This window comes from Sus scrofa, chromosome 3, assembly GCF_000003025.6.
Source record: "Sus scrofa isolate TJ Tabasco breed Duroc chromosome 3, Sscrofa11.1, whole genome shotgun sequence".
Classification (NCBI taxonomy): Eukaryota; Metazoa; Chordata; class Mammalia; order Artiodactyla; family Suidae; genus Sus; species Sus scrofa.
In genome coordinates this window covers 53,336,250-53,355,487 of record NC_010445.4, presented here as the reverse complement: position 1 = coordinate 53,355,487, position 19,238 = coordinate 53,336,250, and the positions used below count along the sequence as shown (strand labels likewise).

At 49.5% G+C, this 19,238-nt stretch overlaps 1 protein-coding gene across 3 annotated transcripts in view; it reads left to right on the top strand.

Annotated features, from left to right (window-relative positions):
• NPAS2 (neuronal PAS domain protein 2) overlaps nt 1-19,238 on the top strand; it is a 191,571-nt gene that overhangs the window by 134,888 nt on the left and 37,445 nt on the right. For all 3 annotated transcript variants that reach the window (XM_021087167.1, XM_021087169.1, XM_021087168.1), the window contains exons 6-7: nt 5,521-5,641; nt 6,832-6,945. In XM_021087167.1, coding sequence (XP_020942826.1) covers nt 5,521-5,641; nt 6,832-6,945 — 235 coding nt within the window. The remainder of the gene's footprint in view (nt 1-5,520; nt 5,642-6,831; nt 6,946-19,238) is intronic.

The following is a 19,238-nucleotide window of genomic DNA, read 5'->3' as shown; positions in this document are numbered from 1 at the left end:
CTGGCCTCACTCAGTAGGTTAAGGATCCGATGTTGCCATGAGCTGGGCTGTAGGTTGCAGATGTAGCTCAGATCCCAAGTTGCTGCGGCTGTGGCGCAGGCTGGCAGCTACAGCTCCAATTTGACCCCTAGCCTGGGAACCTCCATATGCCATGGGTGCGGCCCTGAAAAGACAAAGGACCCCCCCCCAAAAAAAAAGGACCTTTCAGCTGGAGTAGGGAGGGGGATTTGAGCCAGTCCAGGAAGGCCCTCTCGATTTTGCAGAGGACAAAGGCGCGTGTTTCACCACACGCTCACCCAGGCCTTAGAGCACAGGTGTGTATGTGTCCCAGATCTCTGCTCTCACTTGGTGGCTTGCTGTTCCCTCTCTTGAGGGTCTTTGGATGTACAGGAAGAGTCTTTAGAGTTGGTACTTTTTACACTTGAAGTAATTCTCACCCTTCCAGGCTCGAAGCTATTCTCTGGACTGTCTTTAGAAAGTCTTCCTGACTGGCCATCAGTCTGACTCTGAGTCTAAACCAAAGCAAAGCACGTAATCACATGTGGCTCCCCCGCGCTGGTCCTTCTGGAGCCCAAGACCCATGCTGCTTCCTGGGCCCCAGCGCTGCCCCTTCTCACCCATCCCCCTTCCAACCAACTGTGCCTGGGGCAGTGTTCCCACCAGAGCTGCTGGGGGCCACTTTGGGGAGGCGGGTGGGTGCAGTGCGTCTGAACTGGGTGTCTGTCCACATAGCCAACCAGCCTGTCTGCTCTTGTGCTGCCTTAGCCTTGTGGTTGCAGCTGTACCAGGGCAGCTCATTCAAAGGCAGAGAGAGGAATGTGCTTCCTTCCTCCCCAGGCCCTTGGGGGGAGGGGAGGGAGGCTCAGGAGGAAATGTAGGAGAAGCGCTGTGGGGATTTAGGACAGGCCTTGACAGTGAACCCAGGAAAGGCCAGACTCTCAATAAAACAGCCAGGGTTGTAGCAGGAAGTTGGCATCGAGAACGTTCTGCCTCCCACAGGTAAACGTTGTTCCTGGTGGTGTGATTTAGCCACGAGGATGGCACATCCCCCCTTGTCTCTGTAATTGCCATTATTTTAGTACATAGAGCTCAGTGCTTTCAAGGGACCTTTCAGTGGCAGATCTCATCTACTCTCTTGTAAGCCGTGGGGTTTAACTTTTCAAATTATCATCATTTGTGTTGGTTTCCAGCGCAGGGAGATGGCATAACAGTAACAGAACAGCAAAGACAGAGCAAGCGCGTGCTCTGTGCCAGATGTGTTCCAAGCCCTCTGTGGCGTAAACTCAGAATCCTAACATCTCCCCAGCAAAGCTCCCCTGCCCCACCGCCTCCCTCCAGTGTTTAACTCTGTGCAGAACCTGTAGCCCGAGGTGTCCCCCAACCCCCTGATCGGCCAACCCCCTCCCCAAGGAGCAGCGAGGCCAGGAAGCCCCCCACCCTGCTCTCTGCCACCCCCAGCAGCGGGGAAGGGGGCTTCTGAGAAAAGACGGTGGAATGGCTTAGTTATCGTTTTCAAGTATCTGAAACGTCTTTAAGAAGAAAGACTGCTGTCAGCTGTGAGCATTAGTCATGTTCTAAAAAACTACAGGGACTGGGCTTAAAATAAAATCAAGAGCCTCCGAAGGCACTCAGAGAAAGCCAGGATGAACAGGAAGCACAGCTAGTGAGGGGGTTGCAGAGTCTTGGTCCAGAGAGATCAGAACGGGTGTGTCCCAGCTGGCAGTGCGGGAGCTGCCAGAGTCCCTCCTTCCTCTCCTGTCCTTCATCGTCCACCCAGCCCCACGTCCCATCCTCAGGCCCCAGGGGGCCCACTCCGGCCACTTGGCTTGCTTCCTGCTGGAGCAGGAGGCACTGTCTGGCCCATAGCATCTGGAGTCGGTGTGGGCTCCGTGATGCTGGCTGCTGAGCCCCTTCCTCTGCGTGTCCCCCTCCCTGGGCTAATTCAGACGTGGACCACCTCTACTCCCTCCCTCCTCAGGCCACCAGAGGCTGTGAAATACAACCACAGTCCTGCCCTCCCTCCCCCCCATGTCCCCCTCCACCCTGCCGTGCACCTCCCCGCCCCCCCGCGGGTCCCCTGGCAGTCAGGCTCAGCCGAGGGCTGCCACATTCTGACCCCACTTCCCCTCCTCAACCTGTGCCCTCCCCCCCGCTGTGCTCTCTGGCTCCTGCCTGGAGCACCCAGACTTCCTGGCAGATGCTATCTTGTCCCCACACCCCCTCAAGGGGGCCTTCCCCTGGGAACTGTCCCTGGGCCGCTTTCCTACCCCTTCATTTTAGGGTCTGCACCCCAGGCTGTGTTCTCTAGGCACCTCTTTCACTTCCATCACAGAGCTTCCTACAAGTTCTTTAGGATCGTTTTCTTTCTTGAAGGCCCTGCACTGTCTGTGTCGGGTGGTACAGGGGTGAGACAGGCAGGGCACACATGTCATCATGTGAAAGAACAGCAAACATGAGATTCCTATCATTAATGGGTATTAAACACCCCTCACACCTGGCATTTCCCTTTGCCCCTATATCAGCAGAGGGCTCCAATCAGTCCATGTCCCTCCAGGTCACCCTTGCAGCCTATTCATCTTTCCACCGAATAAAGAGCGCTGGGAGGGCCGGCTGGCTCTCACACCCTACCTCTGGGGCCTGCACCTGCCTTGCTGTGATGCAGCAGCTCCCTCCCAGGCCTTCCCACCTGGGCCAAGCCCCTTCTCCAGTGGGTTCAGGTGACAGGTATGTAGCAGCCGGAGCAGCAGGGGCGACGGCCCCATTCTGGGTGAAGGTCTGTCCTGGGTGCTTTCTCAGAGGAAGTGACTTCAAAGCTGGGACCTGAAGGAGGCACAGGAATTGGTGAAGAGGAGGAGAGAATGCAGAGTGTTCCAGCCTGAGGGTGTAGCCTGGGGCAAGAGCCCGAAGGAAGAGCCAAGCTGGCAATCTGGAGAAAGACAGTTAGGAGGGCTTGAGATGGGCCAGGAGCAGTGGGTGGTTTGTTCAGAGCCTATTGGCGAATTGAGAAGTTCACATTTCATTAGGGAGCAGTTAGAAACCAGCAAAAGATTGTAAGCAACATGGTAACTTGAAGGCATTCCCAATGTGGAATCCAGCTAGTATCCACAAGGACACGGGTTCGATCCCTGGCCTCACTCAGTGGGTTAAGGATCTGGTGTTGCCGTGAGCTGTGGTGTAGGTCACAGACGTGGCTCAGATCTGGTGTTGCTGTGGCTGTAGTGTAGGCCGGCAGTTGCAGCTCTGATTTGACCCCTAGCCTGGGAACCTCCATGTGACTTGTGGCCCTTTAAAAAAAAAAAAGGTGGTTGTCAGGTGAGCGCGGAGAAAAAGAGAATGAGCCAGGTGTTCAGGCAAAGAGAAGAAAATGTATTAGAGGGGAGAGGGAGAGGGTGACTGACCCTTGAGATGAGCCAGCCCCCTGCTCTTCTCGAGGGGCCTTCTTCTACCCCATGGATGAGAAATTGGATTCCCTGAAGCAGGGGGAGTTTAGTTTATCTTTCACCTGCAGCTGGACGCTGGTTGTCACATAGTCATGCGAAAGTCAAAGGTGTCTCATGGTAGGCTGGTTTCATAATCCTGAGAAAGCTGGAGGTGTGTGGTTTCCCATGGTGAGGGGGGAAGTGTCTCCTAGTCTTGGGAAAGTAGGCGCCAGCGGCAAAATCAGGATGTCGCGTGAGCAAGGTGGTCTGTCTCATTGGTCAGCAGAAAAAGCCATTGTAACAATGAGCCCCATGTAGCCCCTAACAGGGGTGACTTGATCTGATAGGAGCTTCCTGCTGCTGGTGAGGAGCAAGTTGGACAGAGACAAAAGTTGATATATGAGATGACCAGTCTGGCTGATTCATTCCTCAGACGAGAGAGATGATGGTCTGGACTGGAGTAGGGGCTGAGGCAAAAGAGAAGGGAGTGGATCTGAGAGAACTGGAGGGAGAAAAACTTCCCAGCACTTGGACACTGTCGGGATCTGGAGATGAGGGAGAGAGGTCGGGGTGCCAGCTGGGTGTCTGCTCTGGGTAGGTGACCACTTGGCAACACCACCCATGAAGACAGAGGACACAAGGGGAGGAGGAGATAATGATGACGTTGGGGCCGTGTGTGGATCTGGGGCCCCCAGGGGCCTCTGAGTACCAGTTGGGGGATTAAGCCAGGACACCCAAGAGTGAGCTGCGTGGATATACACATTTAAGAGTGTGCACAGGAGTTCCTGTCGTGGCACAGCGGAAACGAATCCAACTAGGAACCATGAGGTTGCGGGTTCAGTCCCTGGCCTTGCTCAGTGGTTAAGGATCCAGCATTGCCGTGAGCTGTGGTATAGGTCACAGACGCAGCTCAGATCTGGTGTTGCTGTGGCTGTGGTGTAAGCCCGCGGCTACAGTTCTGATTAGACCCCTAGCCTGGGAACCTTCATATGCCATGGGTGAGGCCCTGAAATGAAAAGACAAAAAAAAACAAAAAGAGTGTGCACAGACGGTGTTTTCCCACCTGGGCAAAGCCTCTTCCCCAGCGGGTTCAGATGACAGGTGGGATGAGGAGAGGATGAGTTAATTATTTCTTATTATACAATATATAAATAATACATTACATTAAATATAATATATAATGTTGTTATATTAAGTATTATTAAATATTATTTAATATTGGAGTTCCCATCGTGGTGCAGCAGAAGCAAATCTAACTCTGAACCATGAGGTTGAGGGTTCGATACCTGGCCTTGCTCAGTGGGTTAAGGATCTGGCGTTGTCGTGAGCTGTGGTGTAGGTCACAGACGCGGCTCAGATCTGGCATTGCTGTGGCTGTGGGTAGGCTGGCAGCTATAGCTCCAATTAGACCCCTCGCCTGGGAACTTCCATGGGCTCCAAGAGAGGCCCTAATAAGCAAAATAAGTCAATAAATAAATACAACTGAAAATTCTATCTTCAGGCATATTCGCCCCAGTTTCATCTGCTCAGAAGCCGTGTGGTTGGTGGCTTCCCCAACAGCTAGTGCAGATCAGAGGGCATTTCCAGTACCACAGCCCATTCTCCTGGACAGCACCAGACCTGGACTCTGTGTTATATTTATTTTGTATCCCTGATGCCCAGGTCCTCAGAAGAAAAAGTAGAATTCAATGAGAGACGTGGGAAATAAACAGGCAGCTGTTTGCTGGCCTAGAGGTCAGGGAAGGAACCCATGAGCCCTTCAGGGGCCTTCAAATAAGAGGTGGGCCTCACGCTAGGGCCCACGCCAGCCACGCTGCCCTGGCCAAAATGTGAGAGTGTCAGGACATGGGACTTGTCTGCGGGTTTGTCTGGCTTAAATTAAGTCTTCAGTCTTTCTCGGGCTCACAGACAACAGCATGTGTACATGGGAGCAAGTAAACCCTTTTAGAGTATGGTTCAGAATTAGAGAGTTCTCACAGAAAATCAGATCTTGAACTTCTCTTTGCAGAAACCAGTTCTGAACTGTCCAAGCTTTTCGTTTTTGGCTTTTGTTTTCCATCTCCGTGGAGTGTGTACCTTTGTTCTTGCTTTTCTTTTTCAGTCAGATGTCATGGATCAGAATTTGTTGAATTTCCTTCCAGAACAAGAACACTCAGAAGTCTATAAAATGCTTTCTTCCCATATGCTGGTGACGGACTCCCCCTCCCCAGAATACTTAAAATGTAAGTTTAACTCCTCTGGGTTTGCAAGACAGAAAGAGAAGAATGTTACTTTTGGAGTTCCCGTCGTGGCTCAGTGGTTAACAAATCTGACTAGGAACCATGAGGCTGTGGGTTGGATCCCTGGCCTCGCTCAGTGGGTTAAGGATCTGGCGTTGCTGTGGCTTTGGCGTAGGCCAGCAGCTATAGCTCCAATGCGACCCCTAGGCTGGGAACCTCCATATGCCGCAGGAGCGGCCCTAGAAAAGGCAAAAAAAAAAAATATATATATATATATATATATATATATATAAAATGTTACTTTTGAAAGGAGAGTTAGACTGAATTAAGAGTAATTTTCCTCGTGACTCAGAACATTTCCAAGATCCTTAGAAAGATGTGTTTTAAGTTTAAAGCTAAAACTGGGGTTAGAAATAGGTAAGACATGTAACTTTTATGTGGCAAATTTGAAAGCACAAAACCTGTTTTGCATGTAGTACAAGCAGTCCTCCCTTTTTCCACATGAGAGCCGTTCAGTTGTAAACAGTAGAAAAATCAGTGAGCAGTCTGCTTATTTTGGAGGACACTACAAAGCTCGACTCATACAATGCTAAGTAACCCACAAAAAAAACTGAATAATTAGGTCACAACTCCAAATTCTCTTCTGAGGCTGTTATCTGGGTATTTATATACATTTGTGAGGTTTGTGGGATTGTAAGGTTTTTATTCAAATTGGCAACCCGGACAGAAAGCTGGCCTTGGTCCCTGGATGAAGCGTGTACATAGATGACAGTAGCAAAAGTGCCTTGTACGTATTCGAGCCTTGGTCCATTTTCCAAGAATAATTTGTCCTATGGTACGTTTGCTTTTGGACAGTAGGAGAGGCTTTATCTGAATAGACCATATGAAAACAACCAGAACTAATCAGTACCGACAGAACCAACCACAGATATACATCTGTGAGCAAATGAAGACTAATCGGGCCCAAGAATGGAATGCAAAATACCTATAAACCACAGAGGGAAAAAAGAAAAACCTCTGCTGCAAAGGTTATAAACCCCCAAAAGTCAGGTGCCATGAGAGAAACAGCCCAGCCTTGTGTTGACCAAACCCTGTGAATGTCACCAAGATGGGGCTTGCCTTGTCTAGAATTGGTGTCATGCTCCTTGTGTAATTGCCTTTCTCTTCTTTTTTTTTTTTCTTTAACGGCCCAGCTGACAACGATTTAGAGTTTTATTGCCATCTTCTCAGAGGCAGCTTGAACCCAAAGGAATTTCCAACTTATGAATACATAAAATTTGTAGGAAATTTTCGCTCTTACAACAATGGTAAGCATTCATTGTCACATAATTGCAGCAGTGGCTTTTATCATGCAAACGTGCACGTGGGGGCGGAATGGCACTGGGGGTTGGGAGATAAGTGCTTTCCATAGTTGCATTAGGATTTTTCTGTTCCCCAGCAGTGTTTCTGTGCTCCTAAACCTTACATCCCATGGGGAAGAGCACACCTCACACCTGTTTATGCCAGCTCTCGAGGTCCCACCGACGCACACATTATTCATTTATTTATTTATCTTCAGGCTAATGGAATAGTTCTGTGCTGTGAGAAACAACTTACAGTTAATAAATGACAGGCTCAGCCCACACACAGCCAAACAGGGCTTCATTGAGATGTGGCTTCTTCGTTTGTATCCTCTTTTTTTTTTTAGGGCTGCAACTGAGGCATATGGAAGTTCCCAGGCTAGGGGTTGAATCTCAGAGCTACAGCTGCCAGCCTACACCACAGCCATAGCAACGCAGGATCTGAGCCTCGTCTGTGATTGACACCACAGCTCACAGCAACGCTGGATCCTTAACCCATTGAGTGAGGCCAGGGATCAAACCGGCAACCTCATGGTTCCTAGTCGGATTTGTTTCCACTTCACCATGATGGGAACGCCTGTATCCTCCTTTTTAGAGAACTGGGAACCTGTTTTCATGGCTCTGGTACATAGGCCTTCTGCTCAGGCTGGCCCTAGAGCACAGTACATGGGCCTTTTATGAGAATCAGCCGTCTCCATTAGGTGAATTATCCAGCAGCATAAGCCAAGCAGTAAAATCCTGCTTTCTGAAATTACCCAGATAACTCATTGTCTGAGCTCAGGGCTGCAACTGTAAACTTAAACACTCTGGTTTACTTTTTTTTTGGCCATACCCACAGCAAGTAGAAGTTCCCTGGGCAGGGCTCAAACCTGTGCCTCTGCTGCAACAATGCTGGATCCTTAACCTGCTGTGCCACGCAGGAACTTCCACTCCAGTTTACTTTTAACCCATGCAGGCCTGATGCTGGAAATTCAGAAACGCAAGTCCCAGCGTGCAGCCCCATCGTGGAGCCTGGCCACAGCAGCCTGTGCTATGTTCACTGTGGTCCTCAAAACCCATTGTAGAAAAGGGAGTTCCCTTTGTGGCTTAGTGGTTAATGAACCCAACTAAGGTCCATTGAACCCAGCTAGGGTCCAATGCAGGTTCAATCCCTGGCCTAGCCCAGTGGGTTAAGGATCTGGTGTTGCCATGAGCTGTGGTATAGGTCACAGACTTGGCTCCAGATCCCACATTGCTGTGGCTGTGGTGTCGGCTGGAGGCTATAGCTCTGGTTCAACCCCTAGCCTGGGATCCTCCATATGCCACTAGTGCAGCCCTAACAAGATAAAAAAAAAAAAAAAAAAAAAAAAAAAAAAAAATGCAGAAAGTTCCTGTGTGGTGCAGTGTGTTAGGATCCGATGTGGCTGTGGCTACAGTGCAGGTTACAATTGCAATGACAATTTGATCCCTGGCCCGGGAACTTCCACATGCCACGGGCATGGCCAAAAAACAAAAACAAAAGCTCTAACATGTCATAGCTCTAACATGTCATAAAACCAAAAGGATGGGTGGTATTATAGAAGGAAGGGCTAAAACAGAGGGGATGATGGAGCAAGAGAAGAGGGAAGGAGAAAAAGAGCAAAGGAAAGCAAATAGGAAAAGGTGGGCCATGGAGGTGAGGGGATGGCCGATAGGTGACCCAGGGGGCCCATGAGGGTAGCTACTTCGATGGCTGTTGTTTGACTCTGAATCCTGGGTGGAATCTGTTCCCCACCACCACCCCTGTCGAATTACTCCCAGACTTTCCATTAGAAGCAGCCAAAGTAACAGCAGTGCTAATGCCGAGGCTAACCAGGATCTTTCCTCCAGCCTTAGAAGGTCCCTGCTGTGTGGTATTTGCATAAATGTACATGCCTTGCTTAAAAGGCGCCACCTGTTTCCTAAAGAGTGTGACCCTCCAAGCCTAGTGTTCAGGACTTAGCCCTGAATGATGGGCTCTACAGCCAATGGGGGGCCCTTCTGGGAAGCCCTCCAACCCAGGGTTCAGTGTGCCTGAATGGTTGGAAGCAGTGACAGGTCAGCCTACCCCAGGAGGCCCCTAAATCTGGGCAAAGTGAGATGAAGCCAAGGCCTGCCCAAGTCTAATCCGACTCATCTGAAAGGCTTTGCTAAACCTCATGAGACAAGTGTCTAATGAACTACACAGCCAAGGAAAGGAACTGACCTCCAGGCACCTTGAGGAAAAAAAGTGATACCTTGTGGAAAACTCCACCTGGGACCAGCTTGGCCTCAGCGGTTCCCTGGGTGAGGCACGTGCCACAATGCAGATACTCAGGTGTCTCTAGAAGAGTCTTGTTCAAGAGACCTGGGACTGCACAGTTGGGAAAAGACCTTAGGGTTCTGGTGCAAAGGGTTGTGGCCCTGGAGAACCACTCCCCCATTGGAACACTAAAGGCCATTCTGTGGAAACTTAAATGACACACCTCTTACTTACGGTGCTCCTCCAGGCAAGTCTGTCCTTGAATTAATATAAGCAGGGGTTTGGAATTTGCTTAAAATGTGTACTGTGGCCTTAACGCCAGCAGCATATCCCAACTGGCCACATGCAAGGAAAGTCCCCACTCCACCCCACCCCCTGCCCCCACCCAGAGCACCAAGATGGTGGGAATTATGGGATGCTACTCCCATGTGTCCCTATGACAACCGCGCATGCATTAAGAAGGGTACCAAGTTGTGATTAGCTGGTGAGCAGCGTTATCTTGTGAATTTACATTGTCATGACTCTCATTAAAATGCTACCTAACATCATTTCTTTGAAACTTCCTATCATTTTAGAGGGTTTCAAGGGAACAGGCAGGCTTCGTTGTGAATACCTAGGACTTTTTTTTTTTTTTTAACCAGCCAAGCTTTATTTTCACTTCAGGTTGAGACAGTGTTTGTTTGCCTGAAAAAAATGTGTGGAAATTATGTGTGATTTTTTTTTGGAAACTGTTAACTGCTATAAACACATCGCCTCAAAAGTGGAAATTTTAAAACCAAGATTTTAAAACCCTAGTGTCTTTCCAGAGCCTATTAAGCAAACCAGAGTTAGGGGAGCTTTCTTGAGACAAAAGTTCCTGCATGTAATTGTGGAAAAGTTGAAATATAATTCTTACTTTGATTAAAAGAGCCAAAAAATGTCAGACACATGAATTTCTAAGATTGACCTCTATGAAATCACCAACAGGCAACCATGTTTGGCCTCTTAAAGTATGGTTTAAGATAAGGAATTGTTCAGGAGTTCCCATTGTGGCTCAGAGGGTTAAGAACCCGACATAGTGTCTGTGAGGATGTGGGTTCCATCCTTGGCCTTGCTCAGTGAGCTAAGGATCCTGTGTTGCTGCAAGCTGCAGTGCAGGTCCGAGCAGATGCTGCTTGGATCCTGCCTTGCTGTGGCTGTGGCATAGGCCAGCAGCTTCAGCTTTGACACCCCCACCCCTGCAGGAACTTCCATGTGCTGTAGGTGTGGCTATAAAAAGAAAAAAAAAATCATTCAAATTCGATTCTGCAAGTTTACTTCTTGATAAGCGTTGAACAGTGAGATAATAAAAATCATTCCCCTTAGGAGCGTTTCCTCATACCAGGCCCTGGGCTCAGGTCCTGCCACTGGTGGCCTCATCGAATCCTGGTAGCAGTCTCGTGATATGACACTAATGGCACCATCCCAACTTTTTTTTTAGACTGAAGTATAGTTGATTTGCAACATTGTGGTGGTTTCATGTATGCAGAAAAGTGATTCTATTATATATGTGCGCATGTGTATGTGATATATATATATATCTCATCTTTTTTTTCTTTTTTTTTTTTTAATGATCATAACAATCTGATTTCACAGGATTTCCATCCCACAGCCCAAGCACATCCCCCCACCCCCCAAACTGTCTCCTCCGGAGACCATAAGTTTTTCAATATCTGTGAGTCAGCATCTGTTCTGCAAAGAAGTTCTGTCTGTCCTTTTTTCAGATTCCACATGTCAGTGAAAGCATTTGATGTTGGTGTCTCATTGTATGGCTGGCTTCACTTAGCATGATATTTCTAGGTCCATCCATGTTTCTAAGAATGCTGGTATTTCGTTCTTTTTAATGGCTGAGTAATATTCCATTGTGGTATATACCACATCTGTATCCATTCCTTGTTGATGGACATTTAGGTTGCTTTCGTATCTTAGCTATTGTAAATAGGGCTGCCTGTATCTTTTCAAATTATAGTTTTCTCTGGATAGATGGTATCATCCCATCTTAATAGAGGAGGAAATGGATACATAAAAGGGATGCTGTCTGAGGTGCACAGGTGGGACTTAAGGGACCCACATTCAGAGCTATTCTAACCCTGAACTCACTCTCTTTACCTCATGCTTTTCTGCCTCCCATGAATCTAGATGGAAATTACATGTTTGAATGCAAACACAAGCCTCTCTCTGTGGCCTGGCATTCTGTCAGTCCAGGATGTCTGTACCTATGCACCTTAGGTGTCCTGCATCCATGTACTGGCCTCCTTTAAGGGTACCTGAGATTTGTTTTAAATCAGATGTGGTAAGACATGCAGATATGGAAGAACGGTGATGAAGGAGGAGGTTTGTACTCACAGATCCCTAGAAACATGCATAGCACACCCCATGCAGGGCCACACGGGGAAGCACCAGGGTAGGTCAAGGGCCAAGAGGGCCAAGGAGATGTGGGCAAGGGCCTCTGTTGTGGTTTCTGTGGAAAAGAGGGGACAAGGCAGAGTAAGCAGGCTTGGGGTTGGTTGGTCTGAATAATTTCATCAGGCTCTTGGGTATAGTGTCTGTCCCTAGTTGTCTGGTCCTGGCCCAGGGGTGATGAGGGCAGGTGGATGGTGGCCCAGAGTGTGAGCACCTGATAGGGGAGATGGTGGGGTCAGGGAGCTCTGGATGGGTGGTTGCACATGGAAAGGGACAGTGGAAGTGAGTGACTCACTGTCTCCGGGAATTGGTGAACCTATAAGGAGCAGCCCCTCTGAGGTCATCAAGACCCCAAATGCCAAAGCACCAAATACAGAAACATGATTATTACACAAGCCACCCCCATGCAACTTCCCCGAGTTCCTGGGCAGCACAGGATGAAAGGCAATATATAAAGCACACACGAAATATGGTTTTATGGTGGCCTAGTGGGTAAGGATCTGGCATTGTCACTGCTATGGCTCAGGTTGCTGCTGTGGCACGGGTTTGATCCCTGACCTGGGAACTTCTGCATGTCTGCCCCCCTCCCCCCAAAAAATCAGAATACCTGCTCATACTTTGAGGAACTAAGCAGGAAGCCTATGTTGGCTCATTCCCATGAGAAGTCCTATTATTTCTGGAGGGCTGGTTAGTTTGGGAGAATGGCCTGGTGCGTTCTTACTTGATGCCTCTGTCAAGAGGAAACAATGGATGGGAAAGGAAGGGACCTTTACTCATCTGCAGACTCACCACACCCCTTCCTGGGCCCACACAGCCTGAGCCTGGCCTGTTAGGCACACAGTGGGTAGGGGCAGGGCCAGGATTCAGGCCAAAGTAATGCCCTTCTCTGGGAGTCCAGGTCAGAGGTCTCTGTGGCTGAGCCCAGAGCACACTGCAGGGATGGAGCGGCCTCCTGAAGGGCTTCCCCCACTCCTTTGGCCCTAAGTCCACAGTAAAGATTAAATGCCTTTCAGTATATGCTGGGTGAACTCGAGTGTGTGTGCTTCTGGGGCCCAGAGATTGTCTACACTGACAGGCTTCCTGCCCAGCGCTGTGCGGTCAGGAGGTTGGCCCCTGGCCTCCATTCACTCCCTGTTGAGCCCCCTCCCACCTGGGCTCTTTGAATGTTGGGAGCCCAGGTGGCCCTCTTGCTGACGTCCTTACACCAGGCCACTCACAGGGGCTGGTGGTGGGGGCGGGGAGGGGGGGTCCCTGATACCCTCTTTCCAGGCTGGAGCTCGCCCCACCAACCCACCTGATAGAAAGACGGAACCAGGGTTGATAGGTACTAGCTGCCACCCCAAACTCACCTCCATAGGAACCCTCGGGCCTTAAGCCAAGAGGCCCAAGGTGAAAGGTGTAGGCTTCAGGCAGGGAGGAGAGAGCGGGACCAGTGGAGAGGAGACCCTTAAGTCATGTAGCTGAAGAGGCTACCTGCTTGCCTGCTGGGGATCCTCTGACCCTGTGACCCTGGGGTGTCCACAACTCCCAGGAGGGGAGGACAAAGCACCTTTGCCCTTGCGGACCAGCTTCCATTCTCTAATTGGATGTCTCCAGAGTCACCTGTGGATTGTGTCTCCATACCCCCGGCCCCCCATCCCCCTAGCCCTGGGACAGACACAGAAACCACTGCCTGAACACTCAAGCGAAATGGAATTCCCTGCCCCCATGCTGGCACGTCTTTATCCCTCCTCAGGACTCCATCATTTGCCACCACTGTTGGAGGCAAGGGGAGGGAGGGGACAGAAGGGCAGACAGGACTTCCCATCTTTTTTTTTTTTTTTTTTTTAAATGTTTTTAGGGCCGCACCCGTGGCACATGGAGGTTCCCAGGCTAGGGGTTGAATCAGAGCTGCAGCTGCCGGCCAGAGCACAGCCACAGCAATGCAGAATCTGAGCTACATGTGTGACCTACACCACAGCTCATGGCAACGCTGGATCCTTAACCCGCTGAGCAAGGCCAAGGATCAATCCCGCGTGCTCATGGATACTAGTTGCGTTTGTTTCCACTGCACCACAACCCCCAGGACTTCCCATCTTTAACCTTGATTTTTAATCAACACAAGGACCTAAGTGACAGGAAATGGGATGAGAAAGTGGTTTTCTTCTAATGTTTCCGTTGCATTTCTGTCCTGCTCTGTGAGAAGCTTCCTGAAGGAGTGTGAGCAGGAATGGCGAATCATGTTCCCTATCCTCTCCCTGTAAAAGGCCACCTCTGACCCTGGCCATGTGGCCTGGAGCGCTGGCGGGGAGACCATTGGTCAGAGCAGCCCCTGGGCCACCTCTGCTCTGCCTGCTGTTTCCAGAACAGAGCTAAAGCAAGATTCCTTCATTCAGGACTATGTTTATCTGGTAACAGATTTGTTTTTTAAAGGAATGAAGTAGATTTGTAGGTTCTTTTTTTTCATGATTTTTATTTTTTCCATTATAGCTGGTTTACAGTGTTCTGTCAATTTTCTACTGCACAGCAAGGTGACCCAGTCACACATACATATACATTCTTTTTTCTCACATTATCATGCTCTGTCATAAGTGACCAGATATAGTTCCCAGGGCTATACAGCAGTAGTAACAGATTTTTTTTACTGCTTTCAAATAAACTATACTCTCCCAGGAGTTCCTGTTGTGGCTCAGTGTGTTGAGAACCTGACTAGCATCCATGAGGAGGCACGTTCGATCCTGGCCTCGATCAGGGAGTCAAGGATCGGCATTGCCATCATCTGTGATATAGGTCGAAGACACAGCTCAGATCCAGTGTTGCTGTGGCCTTGGTATAAGCTGGCAGCGGTAGCTCCAATTCCATCCCTAGCCTGGGAACTTCCACATGCGCAAGTGCGGCCCTGAAAAAGAAACACACACACAGCCTCACATCTTTTTACATCTCCAAGTGAATAGAGGGGCCTTTCCTAACCCCTACCCAGGTCCTGCAGCCCCAGCCCTACACTCTGATTGGGCAGGAACCCTCTGTATGATTTTCAGTCAAAGGCAAAATGCACAGTCCTGGCTTGTAGGGGTCCTAACAAGCAGGTCCCGGTTCCTGAAAGAATTTGATGCCAGGACAAAGACCGGCTCTCTGTGGGCTGACCTCCTCCCCCTGACTTGGATTTTAAATGTGCATCTGACGGAAATCCAGAAAGCAGTATTTCAAAAGTGGCTGGTGTGGCTCCAAATAGGTCACCATCCGCAAACATTCCACTCTGGGCTTTCCAGAAACCACACAGCAGAGGCTAAAAGTTTCCCTGCCCTCGTTTTACCTACTCGCCTCTCCCCGCATCACCAGATCTGAAATGCTGGCAGGCGTGGAGGCTTTCCCGCTCTCAGCCCTTGATTCCGTATGTCCTGCGGGGTTTCTGCAGGCGGCCTCCCTTGATGGCTTGGGGGGTTTGGGGTTTTTGTTTTGTTTCTCTCCTGAGTTGAACTCATCGAGGCGTCTCCATGAAGGGAACCAACCACAGGCCCGCCAGACCTCACTGGAAATGAGGGCGTGAGTTTCTCACAGAAAGCCAGCTTCGTGAAGGAACAGTCTGTCTGTCCCAGGTCCCCAAGAGGAAGAGACAGAGTGTCCCCTGCACCAGGACATGGGGACACTGGTCCTTCTGCAGCCATGGTCATTGCTGGCGGATTAGATGGCAGAGGAATCACAATCACAATCAAGAACAAATTATTACCAAGGACCTGGTCCTGCGTGGGCCTTGGTTGAAATGGAGCCTTAAGAAATGGTCAGACCTTATCAGCCACATCTTTCTGCTTGTCTCAGCATGGGAGCAGGGAGCTTTTGTACAGGTTGTCCAATAGTTGTGATAAAAATGTGCATGAGATACCGACTTGGAGGACAGGGGATGAGGCCTTGAGCTTCTGATAATCCAGCGCCATGTACCCCAGACATCTGACGGAAATCTTATCTGTGCCATGGCCAGCCTCTGGCCCCAACAGATGCTCATGTTCATTGGCGAATGCCGGGGCAAAGAAGAAACTTAAGACGTGTATTTTCCCCTGAGAGTCATTTTTTTCAGTCCAGCACATCGCAAACCCCCAGCTCGCCCTGTGGCTCTCGGCCTTTCTCCAACGTCATTCTTCCACATGCCAAACAGAACTGGCAGAAAGGCAAGAAGAACCACATATTAGCCCAGCAAGTGGGGTGGTGGCCCAGCCCAGACATGGCACAGGATGAGTTTGCTGCTGTTCTGCTAAGGGTCCAGGCACCTGGCTGGCTTTTCACCACATACCTGGGAAAACAGTCTGTGAAGAGAGAGGAAAGAGGGAGCCTGGCAAGGGTGCGTGATTAGCAGAAGGGGATTTCTCATGAAGGTGAAGAAAATCGCTTTTCCCTCGACATTCTAACACTCCAGCCCAGAATTTTAGACGTTTATCACAAGTGAGATTTAGGGACCTTACTCTTTTTTGTTTGTTTGTTTTTCTTTCTAAGGCTGCACCCAAGGCATAAGGAAGTTCCCAGGCTAGGGGTCGAATCAGAGCTGCAGCTGCCAGTCTACACCACAGCCACAGCAGCACTGCATCTCAGCTGCGTCTGCGACCTACCCCACAGCTTGCAGCCACACCAGATCCTTAACCCACAGAGCAGGGCCAGGGATCAAACCTGCATCCTCACGGACGCTATGTCCAGTCCTTAACCCACGGAGTCACAGTCGGAACTCTGGCAGTGTTCATGCATCAGCAAGCCAGGCAGCAGCAGCACCGGGCTGGGCTATGGAAGGGCAGCTGCCCTGGGGCCTCAAGGCCTGCGGGACGGTTGCGGGCAAGGAACAGAGGGTCTCTTCCCAAACTGGGCTTTGAGCTGTGGTGTGGACAGGAGGTAAAAGGTCAGCTCGTAAGGGTCATTCAATAAATACATGCTAAACACCTGCTGGGGACCAGATGCCAGTCCAGAGCTGGAGACAGATAAACCTCTACCCAGTTCCTGTTGCTGATGGGAAGGCTAGCTCTTTAGCTTTGGGCAAGAGTTAAGATCCCTTTTGTGTAGGAGGCTTGGGGTGAGGGGCCGAGTAGCGAGCAGTAATCGCCTTTCTCTCAGGCACGAATGTTGTGCAGGCGTGTGGATGTGCTGAGTGGCGGGTAACGGTAGTAATCAGGGAGCATCGTGGATGCGAAGAAACCGATGGTGCTGTGTTTGCATCGAGTGGTTAATCCTTCTGAGATGCTGGGGAAGCCAGTTGTAATTAGATATAGTTTTTCTGTGGCTTAAATTGAAATCATTAATGAAATCCTTAATTACTCCTTTCAATCTACCTTGGGATGAGACGTGTGGGAGAACTTCCTCTAAGGGCTCCAGGTTACCAGACAGTCCCTGGGCACAGCCGTTCATGGGGAATCTAGAACAGGCCAGAAGCTCGCAGCCAGAGTACAAGGCATTTCAGGTGCAGCTGCCATAAGGTGTAAAGTGTCCCTTGGTTTCCCCCTTGTCCTGTGTCATAACCTTTAGCCTTGATTCACATTCACTTTCAGTCAAGCCCTCACCTGCTTAAGGTTTCATGGGGGAAATTTGTTTAGGAGTTTGGACTGTTCTGTTGCGGCTCAGCAGGTTAAGAACCTGACTGGTATCCATGAGGATGCAGGTTCAATCCCTGGCCTCACTCAGTAGGTTGAGGATCCGGTGTTGCCGTGAGCTGTGGTGTAGGTTGCAGACATGGCTCGGATCTGGCATTGCTGTGGCTGTGGTGTAGGCTGGCCGCTGCAGCTTTGATTCGACCCCTAGCCTGGGAACCTCTGGATGCCGAGGGTGTGGCCCTGAAAAGAAAAGAAAAGAGTTTTGCAACACAAAACAGTGAGCCATTCCTGAAGCTACTTCTGGGCTTCTTATTAAAAAATAATAATACTGGAATTCCCGTCATAGCTCAGTGGTTAACGAATCTGACTAGGAACCATGAGGTTGCGGGTTTGATCCATGGCCTTGCTCAGTGAGTTAAGGATCCGGTGTTTCTGTGAGCTGTGGTGTAGGTTGCAGATGTGGCTCGGATCCCGAGTTGCTGTGGCTCTGGTGTAGGCTGGTGGCTGTGGCTCCAATTAGACCCCTAGCCTGGGAACCTCCATATGCCGCGGGAGTGGCTCTAGAAAAGGCAAAAAGACAAATATATATATATATATATATATATATATATATATATAAAATAATATCTTAATGGTTGAAGCACCTGTTAGTTGGATTTGGTATCTCTTGAAGTTGAAAACCCACTAACTAACAAAACCTCTCTATTACATTTTCCAATGAAAAAAGAAAACAAAAGAGTTAGCTCAGGTCTGGGCCTCTCCTTAAAATATCTAACTGAGCAATCACGACATTTCCCTTTCGGGATGCATCTTCACCTTTAAAGCCGCCCAAGTTATCAGGGAACAGATCAAACCACCTCGGGAGGCAGTCAGGCAGCAGCACAGTCTGCACAACATCCACTTCATTTCCACAATTCGGGCTCTGCCCCTGGAAGAAGGTGTTGGGGGCTGGTATTTCCTATGCCACCCTTTTCCTGTCTCTTCCTCCTCACAGTAAGTCACCGAGGTCGGCACTCACCAACAAGAGCACATGATCTGAACAGCCGAAAGGGTCACTCAAACAAGGCTAGTGGTTTAGTGACAGGTTAGAGAAACTTACTCTTAAATTCCTGGGAGGTCCTGGGAAGTTTGCTTGGAAGGTCTAGCTATTGAGAAAGAGGAGAAAGAATCGAATTAAGTTGTTATCTGGCGGCCCACGTCTCAGATTGGAGCAGAGCAGATATTTCACATCTGGGAAATTTTTTAACATCTTTTTTTTTTTTTTTTTGAATTACTCAGATGTTCACATCTGCAGACACTTCCTTGTGTGGAATTGTTTTCCTTTCCCTTGACACGTTCCTTGGTTCACCCTGCAAATTAATCTGCAGTGATCTAAGCCGAGGACTGGCAGATATAAATTCTCTCGGGCCCACTGTTTTTTTGGTCTTTTTAGACCTGCACCCGAGGCATATGGAGGTTCCCAGGCTAGGGGTTCAATCGGAGCTGGAGCTGCTGGCCTATGCCACAGCAACACCAATGCCAGATCTGAGCTGCATTTGTGCCAGATCCTTAACCCACTGAGTGAGGCCAGGAATTGAACCTGTGTCTTCATGGCTGCTAATCTGATTTGTTTCCGCTCAGCCATGTCAGGAACTCCAGGCCCGCTCTTTTTTATTTTACCCACTTTCTCTTCATGTTTAGAAACACTAGTGTTTAGGTGAATGCATGCAGAGGCTGTGTTTGGTAAAATGAATTTTTTCATGTTAATGGGTAGACCCACTATGGGTAGAATCACTTAGAAACCTGCAAAGACTGAAGACAAAAAAATGACTGCAAAGCCAAAATCTGGAGAAATTCTTTTTTTTTTTTTTTTTTTTTTGTCTTTTGTTGTTGTTGTTGCTATTTCTTGGGCGGCTCCCGCGGCATATGGAGATTCCCAGGCTAGGGGTTGAATCGGAGCTGTAGCCACCGGCCTACACCAGAGCCACAGCAACTCGGGATCCGAGCCGCGTCTGCAACCTACACCACAGCTCACGGCAACGCCGGATCGTTAACCCACTGAGCAAGGGCAGGGACCG